Raw genomic sequence first — 23,266 nt, forward strand, 5'->3', positions numbered from 1 at the left:
AACAGGTGAAAAAAGAATAGGAACCATTGGGCTGTACAGCGAAGGCTAGAATCATAGAATCCTAAAACGGCTTGGGTTGGAAGGGACCTCGAAGATCTTCTTGACTCCAAGCCCCTGCCATACGCAGGGACACCACCCACTAGATCAGGCTGGCCAAGGCCCCATCCAGCCTGGCCTTGAACACCTCCAGGAATGGGGCAGCCACATCCTCCGGGCAACCTGTGCCAGTGCCTCGCCACCCTTTCAGTGAAGAAAGGAGGGCGAGAAAAGCTTTGTGCGATGAAGGCGAGCCACGTAGCACCTCTGAAAGAGGAAGACCGCTCACCTGCGCGCCACTCTCAAAATGGCGGCAGCAGCACCCCTCCACCCCTTGCCACACTCTCCTGCGCTTCTCCTTCTCGCCTCCGATTGGTGGGGGCTGCGACGGCAGCCAATCAGCGCGCCCGACGCAGCTCCGTGGGCGGTGCCGCGGCCTGGCCCCGGCGGCGGCCGTGTGAGGAGCGGCGATGCGCGGGCTGCGGCGCGGGCTAAGCCGGTTCGGGCCCCGCCTCGAGCCTTGGGCGGTGCCGCGGAGCCTCCGTCGGGTTTTGAGGGCGGCCGGGCCGTGGAGGGGTCAGTCCTCGGCGGGCTCCGTCTCCGAGCGTGGCGGCGCAAGCATGGAGGAGGTGCTGAGCCGCTCCGTGCCGCTGCTGCCGCCCTATGAGACTAAGGAGAAGGCGCCGCCGCCGGCGGAGCGGCGCAGCGCGGAGTTCGTGCGGTACTACCGCGGCCTGGAGGCTGGGTCGCGCAGGGCCGAGCTGCTCGGCTGCCTGGCCCGCGACTTCGGCGCCGATCACGGCCGGGTGGCGGAGTTCAGCGCCAAGGTGCTGCAGGCCCGGGAGCAGGAGAGGGAGCAGGGGGCCCTGCTGCAGGCCGAGGACCGGCTCCGCTATTACCTGACCCCCCGCTACCGGGCGCTCTTCCAGCACCTGGGGCGCCTCGAGGGCGGGCTGCGCTTCCTGGTGGAGCTGAGGGGCGACCTTGTGGAGGGGCTGGCGGCAAAGGCGGTGGATGGGCCTCACGTCAAGGTGAGGGCTGGGCCAGGGGTCCCCAAAATGAGTCGGGGGAGGCTTGAGGGGATGTGGCGTGGGGCGTCCTGTGATCCCACTTCACTGGTGTAACAGAGCAAAGCTCCTTCCCGCAGGCCATGGCACCAACAGGAGCTGGCTTTGGTGACACAGCTCAGCCTGGCAGGAAGGGAGCGGCTGGTGGTGTGAAGTAACGGCCTCTCCAGCGGGAACCTGGGCTGCGAGCTACTGTGGGCTAGCTTTAGGGCACTGGAGGAAGGGCCACGCTACCACAGCATGACATAGCGTGGCTGATGTTACAACTGCCAGGCGGTGTCATGCTGCACCAGACACTTATCACAGAAGTGATGTGACTTCTGAGCCTGGTATAGGGCCGCAAGTGACATAGCAGCCATGCTAATGGTGAAGAATATCAACAGGAGAAAGGAGTTCTGTCGTGGCTCGGTTCAGTACTGCGTAGAAAATGGGTGAGGTGGAACATCCACCATGATTATATGGTGCAGCAAGGTGTAGTGACCGTGGAAGAAAGAACAGCGTAGCAGCCAGCAGTGGCGGGCAGTGACAGGACTTTGTGAAGGCAATGAAGATTCTCGCTGGAAGAAAGACAAAGACAATGAGTTGGTCACATGTACTGACTAAAACTTGTCTACGTTTAGATCCAAGTTAAGTTTGTTAAGAAAAGGATGTTTTTGATGTCAGTGGTGAGTTCCTAATTTTGCTGGAAAAAGAGATATTTGAATGAAATGTGGTCAACACATGACTGAAGTAGTAACAGAATTGGTAAAACCAGGCTGAATTTGTAAAATTAGCAAAACAAATGCATAAAACATCTGAGTGTGTAGCAAATAATACGTTATGTCAGAAACACGCTAAACCCATTTGAAAGTAGGAGAATATTGTCTGCAAAACTGAAGCTTCAATAAAAGGGTTCTTCTCAAAACATTTTTGAAAGGTTTGGTGTTGTCATATGACTGTGCTTAGTTCTCCAAATCTGTTCTTGCAGCCTTTTTTTGCACTTGTTGGTAAGTTTTATTTTTCAAATGTAATAAGGGCTAAAGTGAGAGGTGGCGGTAAGTAACGCATAGCCAGGAAAGTTTAAGCTAGAACTGGTTTGCCTTGTTTTTTTTTTATTGTTTGTGACCATTCTGGCTGTGAGAATTTACTTCAGATACTGCATCTTTTCAATGTGGAGGTTCATTTATGTTAGTCTGATCTGTTTTCCGCAACAACCCAGACATGAAGCTATGTGTTACTCCACTCTTCTTGCTAGTTTGTCTGGGAGAAGTTAGGTCTTGCTTCTGAATTGCTCGGCCTTTAAAATCTACTTGCTTCTATAGCAAGCAACCATCAGAATAACTAGGGACTATTAAGGGAGTACCCAGCCCGTGGGAAGTTTTGACTGTCTCTGCAGTGGAGCTGGTTACTAGCAGGTGGTCAGCTCAAGTGGGTTATCAAGAAGTTGTGTGCAGGAGTGCGTATTTATTTTGACAACTCAAGATGTAGGTGTGAGTTAATGAATTACCCGTTCTGAGGTTAAATGTCAAGAATAGAGAAATCGATACGGCACAATATTCAGGCTATTTTTGAAGTGGGGATTATTGTTTTTTTTTCTATTTAATTAAGGATTTAAGTCTTGAGTAGAGAAGGGTTCTCGTGATACAAGATGTATCTTATGATCTTTCAGTGGACGGTTTTAGAGTGGCTCTTGACTGGATTCCCTCACTACAAGAAAGAGATGAAAAAAAGTATATAGAAGCTCTGGAATTAGGGATGGATAGTAAATCCTGCAGTATCATCATTACATATGATGAACTCTTGTCAATCTAAATTTCTTAAAATATATTTTTAGACCAAGAAGATGCAAAATACCTGGCGACTGTTTCTCCATTAATGTCATTGTTCTTGAATCATTAACACAGTAGATGAAGCTCTGCAAACCAGGGCAGTGGTGTTTTTTAGTTACTCCTGACTATAGACACCTTCATAAAGCTTTCAGTTGCCTCTTTCATAAATTACTTTTTACCTTAAACATCAACTAAACTTAAGTGAAGAAATACGTTTGCTTAAGTTACTCTGATTTTATGTACTGTGTGATATGTGCATCGCTGCTCTGCTCTCCAAATGGCGTCTCATTATTAGAGTTGTGGAAGGCTCAGAGCACTGAGGTCACTGAACTGTATTAGCAGTGTCCATTAAATCAGAAGTCATAGAAAAATTCTGTGTCTTATCTGTCAGGATCCAGCGTAAGGCAAATTGGGTTAGAAAGGCTCATTTGTAAGAAACAGAGAAGAATGGTGACTGCCTTACTGGAAGACCTCCATAGATCCTTAACATAAACTCTGAACAGTGTGTTGGAAATGCTTAAAATGGCATGCTGCGCAAAGAAAAGGCACGTGCAGTAAGCAAGGTTCAGTTCATATTTAATTTCATTATTATAACGCAAAACTGTCACCTAGATCAAGACAGAGAAAATTATTGGTACTTTCAGTGACAAGTTGTTATGACATAGTCAGTGTCTTTCTGTGGATGTTTAAAAGGCGATGAGCTGTTGATAATCAGATGGCAAAAATAGGCAGTAAACTATATTTTTGAAGCCGTGCAGCCTCTTTCCTAAGGAGTCCACCAAAAATACATAGAAGATGTATTGAAAAGAATTTTTTTTTTCATAACATGTCCCAGAGGTGGGTTTTCTTTTCTGTTAAACATATGGCTCCGTTGTTACTATCATAAGCCTTATGGATAATGTTACAATGACCATTTCCAAAAACCAGTAGTGTCAGAAGGCATTCTTTGAAAAGTTAAATTACAGTGTAGCTGGGCACAATTCTTTTTCATGATGCTGTTTGGAATTTTTCCCTTTCTCTCTTCTGGTCTTTTTATGTGTTAACCTGCCTTCCACCACAGGCCGTGCACGTTTTCTGGTGTCTTGATACATGAGTTAATTTTCTGATGCCTCCCCCTTACAATGCTCAGCATGAAGTTTGCTGAAACCCTCTCATTTGAGGGTAGTGCTCCCAGGTACATTACTTCTTTTTCTGCCCCAGCTCTTTCCTACTGAGAGGTGGTTTTTTTTTTTTTATATTTTTCTTGTTTTCTCAGTTCTGGCATTTGAAATATAGACTCTGGTGAAGAATTCATAACATTATCCTTGGTAGCAAACAGTGATCTATTGCATTTAGAATTTTCTTCATCTTTCTATATGATTTAGGAAAAAGTCAGTTGAAAGTTCAAGTTGCTGGCAAGAAATAATGGAAAAAGATTTTTTTATAAATAAGCCTGGTTCCATAATTAAGCAGTAGTTAAGATGTATCTGCAATACTGTGGTTCTCATATTTGTCTACTAGAAAAAAGGAAGAATCTCACAGTTGTTTTGACTTTTTTTTCCCCTCATAGCAGCTACTCATAAATACAAGGATCTAAAGTTACATATTTTCTTGAATTATTATTTTTTCTTAATTGTCTCAAAGGTTTGAACACTACATATAATCAGGGAAAATGGTTTTAAATATTCGTGGAGAAATTGGACTTCTGGGGAGAATTTTTTTTGGTACGTAGGCTGTACATGACTATCTGGGGAGAGGAGATATTTGTGGCAATAGGTGTTTTACCTACATACATCCACAGAAGGATGTATTTATTTGTACGTATTTCGCACAATTTTATTGACTTGAAATAACTGTAGTCTCCTTGACAAGGGCACCAATGTTCACTCCGAATATTGAAGCAGTTGCCTTTAAAGATCTAAGCAGCCCTTATCTAGAGAAACAACCAAAAGTTAAAAGTTTTTCCATGAAAAAAATAAAGTGTTTGGTATTTACCTATCAAAAGGCATCTCTAGCCGTTCAGTTACTGTAGATTTGATTTAAATTCTAACATACATAAAAGCAAACTTGCAGCAAGAGTTTTATAACCTGTGTATTTGTATCTGCATTGAAAGCGAAATGTGGAAATAAAATCGAATGGATCTTCATGATGCTGGAGGGAAATTATAGAATGCGTTATATGGCCGGCTGGGATTTTGGTTTTGCCCAGTCCAAAATATTTCTTAGATAGTCTTAGTTCTTACTTTGTGGTGTGAAAGGCCTATTAAAACAAGGATTACCCACTACTGTGGTGTGAATATAAAACACTTTTGTATTTCCTCCAAGCATATCAGTGCAGAAACAGCTTGGACTGTTTGATTGTAGTTGATAAAGCATTAATATTTTGTTCAGTAGAGTATATTAAATAACATGTACAGGTGATAAAGTCACTTGAAAACACTTGCGTACACTGTAATCATTGTGCAATTGAGCAAAAATGATGCCCCAAAAGAGGGAAAATTAAAATAATAATAAAAAAGATTTAGACATCCAACAATATAAAACACGAGACAGCTGACCAGCTACTGATGGTAACTGAGCTGTCTGCTTGATCTGCATGGAGTGTTAGTTGCTGCTGCTTCGTATTACATTTATTTGTTAACATGTGAATATGAATTTTTATTGTAAGGGATATTTTGTTTTGGTAGTTAAAGAGGGAAATGGAAATAATAGTTTCCTCATCAGAGGACGGTTTTCTTAATTAAAAAAATATTTTTCGTAAAATTTCCCATCTGTTGCCCAATAAATAGGGACCTGTCGGGAAGATCAGAAAGCCTGTGTTTTGCGACCTTGTAGCAAATCACTATTTATTATACACAGTTACTAGAAACCAAAGTATAGCTGGTAATTTTTAATACTAATCTGAGTATGTCTTGTTGCTCACATTCAAAATTGGGCTGCTAAATAATAAATGTGTGATTTTTTTTTTTTTTTTTTTAATGAAACATTGCCAATAATTTTATGGCTAGAAAGTTCTCTGAAATTAAAATAATTTTTTTTACAACTACATTTATGAAAAGGCAGAACCTTACTTGAGAATGTTGTTATTTGAATTGAACCTTTCAGTGACTTAGTGTATGTTACGATGTTAAACACAACTCAGTATTTTGCTCAAAATGACTTGAATTAAACAGAATTTTGGATCCTACAGAGTATGTTGTGTTTCCCTACGCAAAGAATTTTTGTCAGTATGCACAATTCTTTGGCCTGCATGCAGTCCTGTTATTGTATGAAACATTATTATTTACAAGTGACAGATTATTTTAATTGAGCTACAGTTGCCCATAAACAATATTCCTGTCTGCCAAAATCATTACCAAAAGCACATCTGCTTCATTTTCGTTGTTACAATTGCATGGCTTTTATACCAGGGTACCTTGGACCTAAAGCAGCTCAATAAAAGGTTCTGCATCTTGGAAAGCAACTTTCAGTTCAGCTGGGCAACATTATGTCCATCATATGGAGCGCACTTGCTAAACCTGTACCTGCTTCAAAGAGGCAAAATGCATCAGATTCCTGCCTTTTCCACTTGTACCAGTCTCCCCGTAGTATAACTGGCCTTCTCCCAAGCCACTTGTTGCCATCTGAGCCATGGTTGTGCCAGTAGACGCGGAGCAGTGCGCTTGAAATGACTGGTGGGAGTGCAGCCATCAGCAGCTTTCCCTCCTAGCTGCTAGCCTGCAGCTGGAAGTGCCGCTGCTTCTCCAAAAACCAGGTGGATGCCGGGAGAGCCGCAGGAATCTGATGGTTTGACCCCAGCTCCGACAACTGTAGCTAACTTTTTCTGGCATGTGTTGTGCCCTGACCAAAAAAAACCAAACCAAACAAAAAAATCACCAACAGTCCTGAAATATGTGGAGGTGGTCACTACACCAAGGGATATTAGACCAGTGTGATGTACGGTTATTTTTGAAAGTCTTCAGAGCTTTCAAAAGAAAAGCAAGAAATTTTATTATTATTATTTTTCTTCATTTATTAGCGCATATTGCCTTGTGATACAAGCACAGGTGGAAGTATATAGTTTGACAGAAGACTTTCAGGACATCTAGCTAGTCTATTATGTAACTTAAAGACAGCTCTACTGAGCAAGACCCACAAAGAATTAATTTATTAAGTTAGTTTCAGGTAAGCCTACGGTTCTGTTCAGGCTGCTGGTAAGGTGGTGCTGTTATCACACTGTGTCCTATATGCAAAGCAAAAATAAGAAAGAAAAATAAGCTTTAGAATCTCTAAGGAATATTCATGCTGTGCTGAGTTCAAGAATACTTTCTAAACTCAAAGAATTTTAGACAGAAAGTCTTTAATAATGTAGGCAGTAGGAAATTAGTACAGAATATAAAATTCATTATTATGATGAATGCTTTTTGAAAGTATTCGATATTAGAGTCGGCTTTAATTTAGTATCACACTGTTTCAAGTCTGTTGTGATTTTTGAGTTCTGTAGTTTTATGCTGCTCCTTTTGCTTTTCTTCCTCAAAATTTTTCATGTTTATATAGACATTAAAAGAAAAATTCTGTAAATCCTATGGTTTTAGGTACATAGTGGTCAGAGGTATGCGTTTTTCTGTTTCATTATCCTGAATGGGCGGGCATGTGCAGCTGCAGTGCTGTTGGATCTAGTGCGGTAATCGTCCTAAGGCATGACCTACTTGAGTACTCAGAAGAGATTCAGAGGTAGAAAATTTTCTTTAATTTAAAATCCTTATTTTCATCAAATTTCCTATGACTTGTTTCGTGACACTTAAATTAATGCATCTGAGCACCTGTGCAGCTGCTGCTTTATTGTCAAGACTACTCAAACACTTGCGTTTATTGTTTGCTTTTTATCTACGTTGTTTTGCGTTATCTTCCATTTTCCTATCTGCAGTTTACTACTGATGGTAAATTCATTTATCTTCCATTTTCCTATCTGCAGTTTACTACTGATGGTAAATTCATTCTGTCTGTAAACAGTCGTTGTTTTAGTCCCGTGTGAGAAAAGCTGAGCAGTTAGGCCTTTCATCAAATAGATGTATTGTTTTGCTTGAACTTCCCAAGGATGTAGTTTGAAGCAATTAAGGTTGTTTCTACTTGCATTTGTATGCTATACCTAGCTTACTTAGCAAATATGTCCGTCTTTCTTCTGTGTGCAGGAAATGAGTGGTGTTCTGAAGAACATGCTTTCAGAGTGGTTTTCAACAGGATTCCTAAATTTGGAACGGGTCACGTGGCAATCACCTTGTGAAGTGCTCCAGAAAATCAGCGAGTAAGTGCTGAAAGTTCCTAATGCTCATGAGTGAAGTGGTGATGAAACGCATCTAACTGTAGAGATCCACTATTTTCAAGATAACTGCTTCTTCAATACTTTGCCATAGGCAAAGAATAATTAAGGAGTAGTTGCATTTAATGCACTTAAGAGCACACTTAAAAAGATTGAATTAAACAGTGAAGGGGGACTGTTGTCCCACACTATGATCTTTCAGCATACATGCTGCATGTGTAGACAGCTGTCTTTTCTAGTAAATGAATTTCCTTTCATCCTTCTCAGTCACTCTCTCTGCCATACTCCCTGAGTTGGTTCCCTGGTTGGAACTGGTGAGGTGTGCAGAACTGGTGGTTGTAAACTCTATGTGAAGAGCACCCATTTTATTTTTTTTTTAATAAGCATTCACACAGAATCACAGAATTGTAGGGGTTGGAAGGGACCTCAAGAGATCATCAGGTCCAATCCCCCTGCTAAAGCAGATCTACAGCACTTATTCTTGACCTTCTGTCTAATACTTAAAATTGTAGTGATGAAGTTGGAGATGATTGAATAAAAGTTAAATTGTATGGCATTTTGTCATATTAAAATTTTTAAAAAATGAATCTATAAAGAAATTTCTGTAAGTACGTGACTTAAATGTTGATGAGGCAAAGAAAATAGGTCTTATACAAGCTGATTTTTCTAAATAAAAAAAATTTGTAATATGTCACTTAATCTTCAGGTTGTTTTGGCAAACATACTAGACTTTCAAATATAGTAGAGAAAAGAATGTTTTGAATGATTGTTTGAAGGCATGGTCGTGGGAGGGCTAGTAGAAATTTAATTTCAACTAGGTATATATATTGTTTGTCAAGATACATTAAAGCGTTTGGTAAGCTTACTAAAACCTATTGAAATAAAAGATGTTGCATTCTTGTATCTGCCCAGTACACTACATAAATCTTCAAAATAACAATTTACAAAACACCCTGGAGTAATATCTGAATACTTTTAAAAGCAAGTGACACTGTAATGTATATGGTTGGTGTATTAGTGACAAACACGTTTTAGAATAGGTTGAAGTAGAAGAGCAGAAATGCTCTAAGATATGCATCAGGCGGAGCTTTTAAAGTTGTGTGCTAGACAGCATTATTACTGGAAATCCTTTTTCACTTTTTTTTGTGAAAACTTTGAAGTATTCTACAAGGATGATCATATCTCTACTTTGTAGTTTGGGAAAGCTAATTCCTTAGAAGTGTGTTCACACTCATTCAGTGACTTAGTCATGTGAATCAGGTATCCTACACCAAATAGAAGGCGCAAGTGAAATCTTGTAATGCGCATATCCCAAAGCTAGAGAGTATTGGTATGCAGTAGGCTTTTACAGTTGACTTTGTCACAGTTTGGTGATGGATTTTACTTTTTTGAATTGCAGCCTTATTCTCCTTTTTTGGTCTGAGAATTTTGTTGCTGATATCAGTGGGAAAAGTACTGAGCTGGTAGGATTGGCAGCTGACCTTTGTTTTTAAATGAAAAAAAAAAAACAACAAAAAACAAACACTTTTTTTTCTTTTCCCCTCATTGAGTTCCGAAGCTGTGCATCCTGTTAGAAACTGGGTTGATTTGAAGCGCCGAGTTGGGCCATATAGAAGATGCTACTTTTTTTCTCACTGTGCAATCCCAGGAGAACCACTGATAATCTTGCATGTTGCATTAACCAGTGATATCTCCAGCAGCATCCAGGTACAGTCACTGATGTATTCAGTACGCAGCAAAGTGCTCAAATTACAATGTATGCCTTGGTTTGGTTTCATTTTTTAAGGAGTTGAGAGAGTTGGTTTTCCTTTTAAAAATGACAGGGATACTCAGAAAATTTTGGTGCTTTCTTCAATCGCAAGAAGAATAAGATAAGAAATAAATTAAGAAACGACAGTAAATGAGATTAAAACTTCAAAGCAGTTACAATTGCTTCTGAAAATTTTAAACCCCATTACAGTTATTTCCTGCACTTCCTAATGGATAAGTAGCTCTTCTTAATACTTTTTGATTAGATTTTTGTTGTTTTTCACAGAGAATAATGAATAAAACAGTGGGAAAATGTGTTAATACATTTGAAAGTTAAAAAGAAAGGTCCCCTCACCATAATTAGAGTAATAACTACAACTGATTTTTTTTTCTCGTTTTCCAGTCCATAGTAAAAGATGTGGAATCTTTAGAAACAGAAGATGCAGACAAAATCACAACAGCAATTTTCTACTCCATCAGTTTGGCTCAGCAAGGACTGCAAGGTGTAGAACTTGGGAATCACCTCATCAAACGGGTCGTAAAGGAGCTGCAGGTAAGTGTGGCCCGTAACATAACATTTGGCCAATGTGCTCCCCTTACATTGCTGTTTTAGTTTCCATTTCCTCACATCTATCAGTGTGAGGAACTGCCAGATCTGATACACTTTTAACTTCTTACCAGAACAGCTTTTGAAAACGTGGAAAGAGTTGGAAGAACATTTTCTGCGATTGGTTGATGTCAGCCAGAGGTAGATAGTGTAGATACTTGGTTGACATATGCTCGTTCCAGTTGGATAGGTGCTTAAAAATCAAATTAGTACTTTTCTATTGAACATATCTCTAATTTAGCTATAGTTTGACGTGTGTATTATCAGATTCACTGTTGTCCCACAGTTGAGAGGGTGGATTATTGTTAACGCATGCTAAACAGGAGCCCTCCTGTTCAGCATGTGTTAACAGGGCCTTGACCAACATCTTCTCTTTTCAGTGTACCTAATTGTTTATTGTTTGAAATCTAATGGCTGCTCCAGTAGGAGTAATTTCATTACAAAAATGAATTATTTTTCCTGTTTGTTACACTGAATTGCTGCTAGTTATGTGTAATGTTCACGTTTGCCTGCTAAAAAATATATAATTTAAAAAAAAATCTCTTTGCTCAGACGCTCCTTAAAATATAGGAAGATGTCTTCAATGCTTGAAAGTTACAGGAATCAGTTACTTTATGAAAACCTATGAATTTATACAGTATCGTGGCATGCTGTAGGGTTATTGTTTGTGGCTTTAGGACTAGTTCTTTTAGAGCCGTCTTCCAAGTAACAGGAGAAAAGAATGAAAACTCATTTATACAGAGTGCTGTGAAAGAGACAGATTTCTGTTTTAAGTACATTATTTCATTTAACAGTCTTTAAGTATTAAATTATTAACAAGGATACCACTTCAAAGTAATGGTCAATGCCTGTGTTTGTATTCATTGTTCCAACTTGTGGGTTAGCAATGATGCCTGGAAAATTGTCGATGATTTAGAACTTCAGTTCTATTTACAAAAATAACTCAAAATTGGATGCACCAAATTTCTAGTACTACAAAATGATTGATTAGTCAAGTACTGAATCATAGCTGGCTGCCCTGAAGTTTTTTTTTTTAATGGATATTTTGGCTGAATTTTGTTGCTTCTTGCTTTCAAAATGGCTTTCAAATTAATTGTCTAAAGTGCAATAGTCCAGGTATAATTAGGCTGTGCCATCTGTCTGATCTTGACTGAGGGGAAATTGGAATAAATTCATGCAGTTATCTACTTTCACATCTGAAAAATAATTTCTGGATAATTGAGTTGCTCTCGTAAAATAACCCCACTGACAATGTATTTGTCCATCACTAAATTGCTTACAACACTGGAAGAATTATGAGTGGGTTACAAAGGAAAATGGACAAACCGTGCTTTGATAACATAGATCCAAGTTCTGAAATTTGATTTGTCTAACAGAAGAATTGGTTTCTTATTCGTAATTAAGACAAAAGTTTCTACGTTTCAGCACTGTAAAATGCAGCCCTCCTTCATTGTTCGTCAAATACATGATGAATAGAAAACAGAATGGTTGAGATACCTTTAAGAACTGGATTAGGCTGTTCTCTTGTGATTCAGGAACAACTGTCATTATCTGTGCTCTTATTTCTCATTCCTATTCCCAAAGCTATTCCATGCTGCATGGATATAGTTTATTCTATCTGGGAGTACAAAAACTGATAGTTGGTTGTGTGTTGCTAGAAATTTTAATCTCCTCATCTCGTCAGAACAAGGCCAGATACTCTTCTTCATCCTTCAGTCAACCTAAAATGATCAGGCTGAGTGCAGGTGAAAATTTATGAAGGGGAGCGCAGGCCAGTATTTCAGGAGGCCTGATCTGATTGTACAATTTGACGTAGGCTTTAATAATCTGCCAAAAACAGCTTTTATTTACAGGTCAGATTTTTCCCTTTAGGTCAGACCTTTTAAAGTTAAATTTCATCCTCCCAATCTCGTCTTACTTCTAAAAATGTTAATGGCCTTGCAGACTTCGCATCTGGACAGTAAGTCACCTCTGCCCATTATTACCTCACCCAGTACACTTGGCTAGCCACCGATGTCCCTCAGAAGCGTGAAACTGCAGTAACAGTCAAACTGATGGTTAGGAGGGAGTGTGTAAGAGTATTTTCCCCCAGTTTTCATGTCTTCTTTTTTTTAACCATATAGCAATAGAATTTTCAATCAGCATAGGGAGGGGCTGTCCCTTTTTAGATTGAAGTACATTTGAAAGATAAAGATTTTAGTATTTTTTTTGTTACTTTCTTGCTTATCATAAGATTGACATTATAATAAATAAAGTTTCTATGTAGTGTTTTATTGTTTGTTATCAAACATATTTATACTACATTGACATTATGAACTTCTACGCATATTATCCCCATTCGCTTTGCATCTCCAGCCCTTTTCTTCTACTGAATCTTTTTAAGGCATAAAATAACTAGCACTGTTGTGTCCCATTCCTTGATCGGAATTTCTGGTCCTCTGCCTGTTACTCTTGAGTCACGTTTCATAAACAAATAACATTATGTGTAATAAGTGAAGAAAATAAAAAAAAATAGTAGTTTTGACACTAACCTTGGGAAAAAAAATCAGTAGTTTGTTGTGGCCATTAACAGCGTGTAAGACGTGTATATAATTGGAAATGCAAAGGAATGCTTATTTATGTGTAGGAGTTCAGATGCAGAAGCTGAGTGAATATTTTAAATCGCACAGTGATGAGATCCATCTTTGTATACGCATTATTAGGCTTATTTGGCCAGATACCAGTCACTTTTTTTTTTTAATAGCAACAGTCAAAATAAGGTGGTATTGTAAATCCAAGTTTTGTTCTGCATTGTGATTTAAAAGTATGGCACTCATCAGTTGCTGTGCCTTCCGAGCAACTTCATATAATGTTATTTTTAACCTGCACCTTGTAGTTAGAGCTAATTGATTTCAATTTTTCTTTGACCAGACATACAGTCTTACCAGTCTTACAAAATCAAAAGTCCACCCAGTTACTGTGGCTATTTTTAATAACAGTAATGATGGGAATTCAACGCAAGAAAAGACTTTTTTTCTTCCTGACTCTTTGGCACATTTCTGATTCAAAATCAAAGCATGGTTTTCGCTTACTTTGAGGTGGGGAGAACAGATAGATAGCTTCACCTCACATCCACTGCAGATCTGTTTCTCTGCTGAATGGATATGAAGAAAGTGTTTACAGAAGTGTAAAGTTACAATACATTTCATGCCTTCTTCCAGAAATCTTATTTGGTGTAGTATTTTATGACAAGCTTGTAAAGCTTGGACAGCAAAGGACCCCTTCTTGTAGGTAGATGGCAAGCTGTATAATTTTTGTGAGGTCTGGAGTGAAAAGATAGAATTTAGTCCCAAACTGCTTGAAGTACCACTTGCAAGCACGTGGAAGTGTTGTTATTTTGGTTCTATAATTTGTGAGTTAAAAAGGGCCTAAAGCCCCAATCTGTTGGAAATGTACAGTGATTTTAATGAAAGGCCAAGTTAAAGGCTGTTTTACATCTGTAACAACCACCGTTCCTTGTCTTCTTGGGGTGCCGTTGTAGGGCTGAACAGAGCTAGAGAGAGGAAGGATAATCCAGAACTGTTTATCCATGATGGATATGGTTCTCTAATATTATTTTTCACTTCTTTGGTATTTTTTTCTTATGTTCCCAATTCTTCCTTTCTTCGTCTTCATTCCAGAGCAGAGTTCTTGAATTTGTTGCCTTGAAATCTGCGAGAACCATTTCCCATTACCTATTTCCCATCTGTAAAGTGACTCTAAGTTCTCAGGCTGTTGTTATCAGTGTTTGGGGTGAGGAATTACTTAATGTACTTCTGTGATGCCTACTCATTCAGCTTTCCTTGTAAATGTGGTGACTTGCTTCAGTGGACTTCACCTTTCAGAGAAGAGAAGCTGTGTGCATTTCAGCTTCAAAATACTTACAGTGTGAAATACTTACACTGCAGTTAGGTTCAAGGCAAAGGCAGGGCATGTGATCGGCACTGCTCTTGGCAGGCAGCCTGTTTTACCCTCCTCTGAAAGTCCCACTTCAGTGCATTAAATTGCATGCATATGCACTCTTTCTCTCTGGTCGGGTCTAAGTAAAGGACTTTCCAAGGTTGTGTATGTTCAGATTGAACATAATTCTTTGCAGCAGCATAATAGTCACTTGAGAAGGCACACATGATATAACAGTAGTGCTGAGTTGACTTGGTGACAGCAGCTGAAAGTCTCAGCAAAAAAAAAATCTTGTTAGTATCAGAAATTACATCTCATTAAGCTTGCAGCTGCCTTTGTGAAAAATAGATAAGGTCTCTGGTAGGAAAATATTTTTTTCTGTAACCTTTGCATTGCTTTGGAATAAACAAATCTCTCCTTAGAGCACTGCTAAATGTTCAGGTGTTGTAGGTTATGTATGTTGAGCCTGTCTTTAAATTAACTAATTAAAAAAATACTTTGCAGAGAGCATTTGAAGGACTTGAGGATTTTGTTGTTCATTGTATGTGAGCAGTTGATGCTTAATACACTTTTGTAACTTGATATTTGTTTGAATTAACTTCTGTGGACCTCTGTTTGATCTGCAGAGTGTTATCCGATTCAAACTTTCCCAAGACACTGCAAACTCTTAAAACTTTTTTACCTTCTAGTAAAAATCCTTTATCTGACTTTGCCTTAGCTTAACCTGCTCTGACACTTCCACTTGTAAATGTCTTTGTAACCTCAAAACTGTATTCTCATCTGTCATTCCTCATAAGAAAAGCTCTGAATCGGGCATGTCGTGAATGTGTATCACTGGATCAGAAAAAGACATGCACTAAGTTAGAAACATGCTAATAGCCATTCTTTCCCCCTCCCCAACGAAGCCTTTATTTGGGAAGACTTTTGAAAACTGTACTGAAACATTGAACTAGACGGTATCTACGCTATAAAGTTATGTCTATAAATTCAGTTAGTACCAGATTCCTTAAAAGAAAATCTCATTAACGGACAATTTAGACCTTAAGTTTTAGAAAGCTTCTTGCTAATTCTCCTGAACCAGTTACGTACATTGCTGACTTATATAGGGTAGCACTGCTCACCTTCAAAGACTGTCTATCACAGCTTGCCTCGTGAAAATATTTCTTGCAAATGTATTTTTATTAGGACCATTCGGGGAAAGTGCAGCAGTAGAGGCTCTGGTGAGGATTACAACCCTCGGTGTTAAGCACGGTTAGTCTGAGGTTCTGCACAGAAGCCAACGGCCCCCCCTTTGAGTCCTGCACTAACTTAAGCAGCTGGAGGACATGTGAAGTTGAGTCACAGAAATGGGTCCTCATTTTCCTCTCTTTATATGCGCACATTCAGTAGGTTGAATCCTTAATCTCTGCATAGTCATTACGATTTGGCGTCTGCCACAGGTATTGTAATACAATTGGGTAAAAGGGAGGGATATAACGGGGAGAATAACAGGGCCTCAGGGAAGGAGCTTGTGTCATGTACAAAGGAAATACTGGGCGACAGTGTGCTGCTCTAAATATGGCTTTTTTTTGGTAGTTGCTTGATGAAAGTTTGTTACACAAGTAATTTAAAGGGTTTTGTAAACGCCCTTCTGTTGTTGTCTAAGTATGTGCCTTTTGGATTATTTTGGGGCAAGGAGTGGGATGAATTCATTCATCCACTGATGGTACTTTAGTCCCAGTTCTCCCTATACAGATCTGAGAGTAGGCTACATGTTCGTTCTTGGCTATGCTTTATATATATGTAAGGAAGGGAGCAGACAGCTTAAATAATCTCTTCTATTTCTTATATTTAAGCTTGTGTTGCTACTGGAAATGAAATGGATTCTGAAACAATCTCAGAAAACTAGTTTAAAGAAAAAAACAGTGGGTGCTAGAAAACAAGCAGGCAGATGCCTTTCTAGCAAGCTGATAGGTGCTGGCAAAAGAGTAGACAGACAGATTTCTCATTAGACAGACATTTAATTCAGAATGTTTTTATAGCTGATCTAAGTGGTCTGCAGCTCTGCAGAAGGTACATCATAGCAATTCAGTCCACAGATGACAGACACAGATAACTGGTGGAGCCTTTGAGAAAACTGCTTAGAATTTTATAGCCTGTGGCATTTGGGGGAGAAAACTGATAGCTACTATGCGACTCAATAGAATGCTTAACAATTGGTGGCAGATTTTAGCTTTCTGGTTGGACTGTTGATAATTGCTACCTTAATTTGATCTAGGTGACCTGGGGAGATTATGATTTCCAAAACAGGCTTTGCTTTCATTGATGAAAAATGTGACCTTGGACTACAGCTTTCAGAGTGCAAGACAGTTTCAGATGAGTTTTAGATAATAGGAGAAATCTGCACGCTTCTGCAATTAAAAAAAAAAAAAAGCCCCAAAACTAAAAGACAGTCAAAACGAAAAATCCACTCCAAAACAAAATGAGCAGCTGCTTCTTAATGGTGTGTGGGTTTCTGACAAGAAAATAAACATTAATGGATCTCCACCAATAGTCTTAGAAACTAGCACATCAATTTAGCAACAACATAAATGTGCACACTTCACTGCATCTATTTATTTTTACAAGAAGTGGCCGGCTAAGATAAGCTCCTACACTCAAGAATTTATCAGATATGTAATAGTCTGTACTGTAGCTTCAAAATGGGGTCACTTTCCTATGTCTTATCTGTCCTAAGAAGTTAAATAAATAAATCCATTTTCTAGCTATTAATAGAGCAGGAGCTACCAACTTCCTGATAAATATTTTTGCGTTGGGTTTGGTGAGCAGGTCGCTTCTGGAAGTGAATGATAAATAAAGAGCAGTCAACATCATAAGAAAGCGAAATGGCAGTACTTAATTAGGAACTTTGTAGTGGTTAGTATTAAGACACAGGTATGGGAAGAAATCATCCACTTGTTTCGTTGTAGTGGATGTTGCGTTACCCTCTCACCTCTGCAAACTGGGAGATGAGATCAGAATTTTTACCCTACGTAAGCATAGGGAACGTTGTGTGAAGAGCCATTAGTTTTAGTTCTGTTCAGTACCAAAACAGTATTTTCAAATACTGCACTTTCATAGAGGTAGTGCAAAAGACTTCTAGATTTCACTTTCTGGTAAGCAGCATTTTCTCTCGGTCCAGTTTTTCCTTTTAACCTGAAAGAATAATTTCAGCTTCCCAAATTTCAACACTACCTTCCATCTTCATCTCTCAGGTTTTAACCCCAAACATCTGTGAAGAACACATCAAAAACCTAAGCAATGTGTTCTCAAAGGCACTACTTTTTATAGGATGAAATAATATAATCAGGGGAAAAAAAAAAAGGAAAATCTTTAAGGAATATAATCCCATTTTGGGGTCAAAAGAAACACATCCTGTATTCCTTGAATTCCTGCCTAGAGAAAGATAGTCTCTAACAACCTTCTTTTTCATTTTCTTTTTCATTTTCAAACATATACATACATATTTTAGTTTACCATGGTCATTACTCCTTTTTTCAAAGGCAGAGGGGAAACTTTCCTAAAAATGTTGAACCGTCTACTCCAAGGAATATTTTTTAATTAAAACATATTTGCTATATTAATATCTTATGTGGCCGTGGTTTGCAGTAAGAAATAACACAACCATAATAAACTGTTTTGCTTTATAAATGCCATATTCTCTAAAATTGTGGAAAGAGATACTAAGATATCACCAGAAATTACCTTCAACAGACATCTCTTTCAATCAATTTCCAAAGAATGCTTTTTCTTTTATGAAATCCAAATGCAGTGAAACCTTGTAGTTGTACTGCACGAATCTTGCTACAAACACACGCTTCAGAATGACTCTAAAATATTTTCATGTCCTTGAGTGGAGACTTGAAAAAGTCAGAGATCAACGCCTCAGTAATACTGCACTCTGACTGTGGTAGCTGTAGTTGTTGGGAATATGACCCAGCCAGGATCTCCCGGGCTCTCTGATTACAGAAATGCTTGTTTTGTTCAATGTGATACAGAAATGAGTGTTTTTATTAAATAATTTGCTTTTTGCTTTATCCAGTTCTCCAAGGAGATGAAATGGGATGATTTTTTGTAACTTCTGTCTCCTGATCTTGTTCCTGTCTGTTCCCCAAAGAATTCTTTGCCTTATGTACCTGTGTTCTATTTAATGAACTTCAGATGAGGGGAGGTGGTGAGGTTAGTCAGTTTATGCAGTTGTAACTCATAAAACTGAGGAGATGGTAGGTCTGAGATGACTGGCTGTATCGTGGTGCTGGAAGCCATCAGAATAGCAGTATGCTATTTGGGAAGCTCCATGTGGAAAGGAAAAAGATGTAAATAACCAGCCGAGTATTATTTCAATTATTGAAGCTATTAGGAACATTGCAGGGCTTAGTGCTGCAACTCGTAATGGGAATATGGCACGTCTGCTTCTCCTGGCTTCTGTATCCTCACAAAACAGACCACAGACAGCAGCGGTGTGCGGAGCACAGTGGTACCTGAGGCTGCAGCAGTGCAGGTGCAGTTCAGGCGCCGTAGCAGCATGCATGCCATTAACATTTGCTAGCATAAGATAGCGTCTAAGCGATGATGACTTTTTAATGGTTATCTGGGAAATGCTTAAAGTAGAACAAAATGTGGTTTGTAGTCATTTAAAGACAATTTTCCGTTGACATTAAGATGCTTCTGTAATGCTGATAAATGTCTCTGTTCTTACCAGTGCCTCCTTTATGAACAGTAATTAAAACACAGTGGTTGTTCCACCTCATCAGCGGCTTATCTCAGTTCCTTGTCCCCCTGCTCCTTGAATAGGGTTGACTTTTGATATCAGTTTTGTTAAAACCAAGTAAGAGTGAGTTTAACAACCTTCTCTATTCTTTGCTATTGTGCCTCAAAACTAACATAGAGTGAATAGCATGAAAGGTAGCTGGCATGTATAAAGAACCTCTTCCAAAACTTCAGGAAATAATTATTTCCTAAAAAACAAACAACAACAAAAAACATAAACCCACCAAAACAACAGTAAAAAACTAACATCATACCTCTGCTGATTTCCTCATGGACTGAAATCATGAACCGTCTTTCATTAGTTAAACATAAAAAGTAAATTATTTAAAAGGTTTTGAAAACTTACATGTTGATTTATTTGTTTTTAAATCTTTTTCCTCTGAACAGCATCCTTATGGCACATGATTGCATTTGTTTTGTTCTGGCTTATCATTTTATAGGCAGAAATAAGGTTTGGTAAGTACTGTGTAAGTACTTTTAAATAGATGGTGTGTGCGGACTGTAATTCAGTCAGTGTTAAAATTTTCTTAGCGCTCCAAATGCTTTTTAGTCACTTAACTGTTACTGTTAGTGTGATAGATTTTTTTTTTCTTCCCCCTTTGGTCTATGTGTATCAGTTAATTCTCAGAACCTTCATCTTCACTCAAACGTCTAATTGTGAGTCATAATAAAACTCATGAGTTTTTTTCTCTTTTTGTCTGTAGAAAGACCTTCCTCAGATAAAAGCTTTTTCTTCTCTGTCGCCTATCCCTGGATTCACAAAATGGCTTGTTGGTCTCCTCTCCTCACAAACAAAAGAACTGGGAAGAAATGAACTTTTTACGGAATCAGAACGCCAAGAAATCTCTGAGATCACGGAGGACTCTACTACTGAAACTCTAAAAAAGCTGTTAACTAACAGTGAATGGGTGAAATCAGAAAAATTAGTCGAAGCACTGCATTTGCCACTTATGAGATTGTGTGCCTGGTATTTGTATGGAGAGAAACATCGTGGCTATGCTCTTAATCCGGTAGCAAATTTTCATCTTCAGAATGGCGCTGAGTTGTGGCGGATAAACTGGATGGGAGACACGAGCCCTCGGGGCATTGCAGCTTCTTGTGGCATGATGGTAAACTACCGATATTTCTTAGAGGATACAGCCAGTAATAGTGCAGCGTATCTGGGGACAAAACACATTAAAGCTTCAGAACAGGTTCTTTCCTTCGTGTCTCAGTTCCAGCAAAATAGCAAGCTCTAAGTACTAAGAGAACTAAGAACAGGTATCTTCACCTATGAAGAGCTTTAAAATTTACAGTGTCCATATTTACATGAGAATATCCTTTATAAATCAAATTTAGTCAGCACAGCAGGATGCAAAATTATTTAAATTATCAGTTGTTCTACTTACATTGCCATATATTCAAAGTCTGATTTGTTGTGGTTGAGTCACTACGAGTTCTAGACATCTGTTACGTACAAATGAATTGGAGGTATGTATTAAAGGGTGACTAAATTCTCAGTCAGTTTCAAGACAATGGTGACTTGTATGGAAAATATTAGAGCAATACCATTATTGTGTTGATGATAAACCTGTATAAATGTCATGCTTTTGGTGGGGATAGAGTTCATTTTCTTCACAGAGGCTCGTATGATCCAGTGCTTTGGATTTTTGATGAAAATAGTGGTGATAACACACCTATGGTTTTAGTTGTTGCAGAGCAGTGCCTACCCAGAGTCAAGGCTTTTCTGCCCCTCGTGCTGTAAAGCCGGTGAGGAGGCTGGGGGTGCGCAAGGAACTGGGAGGGGGCACAGCCAGGACAGGAGACCCAGCATGTCCAGAGGGATATTCCGTGTCATATGGTGGCATGCTCAGCAGTAAAAGCTGGAGTAAAGGAGGAGGAGGCGATGTACAGGGCGATGGCGTTTGTCTCCCCAAGAAACCTTTACGTGCAGTGAGCCCTGCTTGAATTCCTTGGTTTGCTTTGCCTTGTGGCTTTTGCTTTACCTGGTAAACTGTCTTTATCTCAACCCATGAGTTCTCGCACTTCTATCTTTCTGGGTAAGAGAGGTAAAAAACTCTGGAGAGAGAGTGAGTGACCAGCTGCGTGGTGCCCAGCTGCCTGCCAGGTTAAACCACAACGCTAAACCACAGCTTCAAAAAGAGCTGTGCTTCTCTGTTATACCACTACCATAAATAAATCAGTACCAAAGCACCTGGAAAGAAGCACTGTATGAAAGTAATTTTGGGGTTAAACATACTAGCAAAACAGTAGTCTACAATTTTATTTCTATAATACCTTTGTTTTTTTCCTCCATCACTCTTACATAAAACATCTTACTATTTTCCTTTATCAAACCCACTAAAAATCTCACTGAATCTGCTTTGTTGGGAGCATAGAAAAGCCTTGCATTAATGTTCTTGAAAATCGGGTCTTCTCAGGGAAGCAGGTATGTAATATTATTGCACTTTAGTCTGCTAAAATATAATGAGCAAGAAGGCAGTGTTCAAACAAAAGACTTGATAAAGAGCTATTTTTAATGAAGCGGTAGGCATGATGTGTAAACCAATAAAAACAAGATTTCTCATTAAATCATGTGTTGTGTATTTCATTGTGTACCTTGATTTACTTAACAGCTTCCGTCGATAATAGTATCACCAGAGAAGTAAGACCATCTTAGCACAGTTTGATGCTGTCATATAATTCCCGATTTCTTCCCTTTCTGGTCAAATCTTGTTGCTGTTTTTGAGAGAAGAATTATACAAGGGAATCGAAAGTCCCTGCTCATGTATGAAAACCGGAGTGAAGAAAGCTGTAAGTTTATTTACTACGAGAAATTAGCCTTTCTCCTAAAATGAAATTATATAATTGGTTTTACAATTTTTTTAAATATTCATTATTAGAGAAAAATCCTATCCTCCAGACTGGTAACCGTTACATGGATCTTTTTTATAAATACCTTCTAACCAGAGAAAAGCCAGGTTAACTAGCTTGTGTTCATGGTAGATTTCACAGTACCAGTGGTTAAAGGAAAGGGTATATCCCCTGCCTGTTACTCTCTTGAGGGGGAAAAAAAGACATTTTTATGCAGCAGCTGGTCATCAGAAGTGGCAATTATCCTATTCCAGGTTGCCTTCATTGTGTTTTTGCGAGCTGGGGAACTAAGGCCTAAGGTTAAAACAGTTGAAGTATTGGTAACTTTCAGTAAAAGACTTTGAAAAAACCACCTCCATCCTGGCCAATGTGAGGAAGTGATGGTCTAATTTTGCTTTTGGGGCAATAGTTACAGTAAGTAGTCTGCACAACCACATGTGTGTATAGTCTTTATGGTAGTTCATATGGAAGCTTATGAAATTAAAGTATATATATATGGTTTCCAGTTCCATCTGAAGTTTGATGTGCAAGTTTCAGACCTGGAACTTGAACATATGGGAGAACACTGTGTGTTACATATATACATATACACTCCATATACATCTTTCAAACACTTCATAAAAGGTAGCTATCTACAATTTAGAGCATCAGAGCAGGTGATTGAACAAACTACTTACACACTTTCTTTTGAAGTAGAATGGGCATTTTGCTAATCAGATTTTTATATGGAGCCTTAGGGTGAACATATGCACATAACTGTATTAGTACAGAAATTTTCACTGAACTATTACAGGATCGGCTACTTTTGTTCTGAACAGTAGTCAGAAGATGTCTTCATTCTGTTGTTGGGTTTCCAAGCTTTGAAAAATACTTTTTCCTTTACAGTTCAGGTTTCAAGTTGAAATTTAGTTGCTTGTAAAAATATGTACAAGGTACTCTTGGCAGAGAGGAATGAAGAAAGAGAACCCTTTCTCTCTCTTCTTTTTGTTTAAGCTCTTCAAATTTGAAGAAACCAGGTTACTTACTTCAAATGGAAGAGTTCTGAAAATGCATTTTTTTTTTTTTTGAAACAGGAGGAGCTATGAGGGCAGTGAAATGTGCATCCACCTCTCCACAGTTCAAATAGTACTATGGCTCCTGCTTATTGCAGATGGAAGTAAAA

The 23,266-nt window shown here is 38.9% G+C and overlaps 1 protein-coding gene across 1 annotated transcript; it reads left to right on the forward strand.

Moving 5' to 3' along the window:
- The first annotated feature begins 444 nt into the window (after positions 1-444).
- Positions 445-21,816, forward strand: MLYCD (malonyl-CoA decarboxylase). The gene is made up of 5 exons (XM_035543554.2): positions 445-1,067; positions 8,062-8,174; positions 9,740-9,896; positions 10,342-10,491; positions 19,956-21,816. Exons 1-5 carry the CDS (start codon positions 507-509, stop codon positions 20,487-20,489), a joined length of 1,515 nt encoding a protein of 504 aa, XP_035399447.1. The 5' UTR covers positions 445-506; the 3' UTR covers positions 20,490-21,816.
- The last annotated feature ends 1,450 nt before the right edge of the window (positions 21,817-23,266 follow it).

This window comes from Cygnus atratus, chromosome 12, assembly GCF_013377495.2.
Source record: "Cygnus atratus isolate AKBS03 ecotype Queensland, Australia chromosome 12, CAtr_DNAZoo_HiC_assembly, whole genome shotgun sequence".
Taxonomy (NCBI): Eukaryota; Metazoa; Chordata; class Aves; order Anseriformes; family Anatidae; genus Cygnus; species Cygnus atratus.

Coding starts and splice junctions, on each gene's coding strand:
- MLYCD (XM_035543554.2), top strand. CDS start 507: ATGCGCGGGCTGCGGCGCGGGCTAAGCCGGTTCGGGCCCCGCCTCGAG. Junction 1,068..8,061: donor TGGATGGGCCTCACGTCAAG/GTGAGGGCTGGG, acceptor TTCTGTGTGCAG/GAAATGAGTGGTGTTCTGAA. Junction 9,897..10,341: donor ATATCTCCAGCAGCATCCAG/GTACAGTCACTG, acceptor CTCGTTTTCCAG/TCCATAGTAAAAGATGTGGA.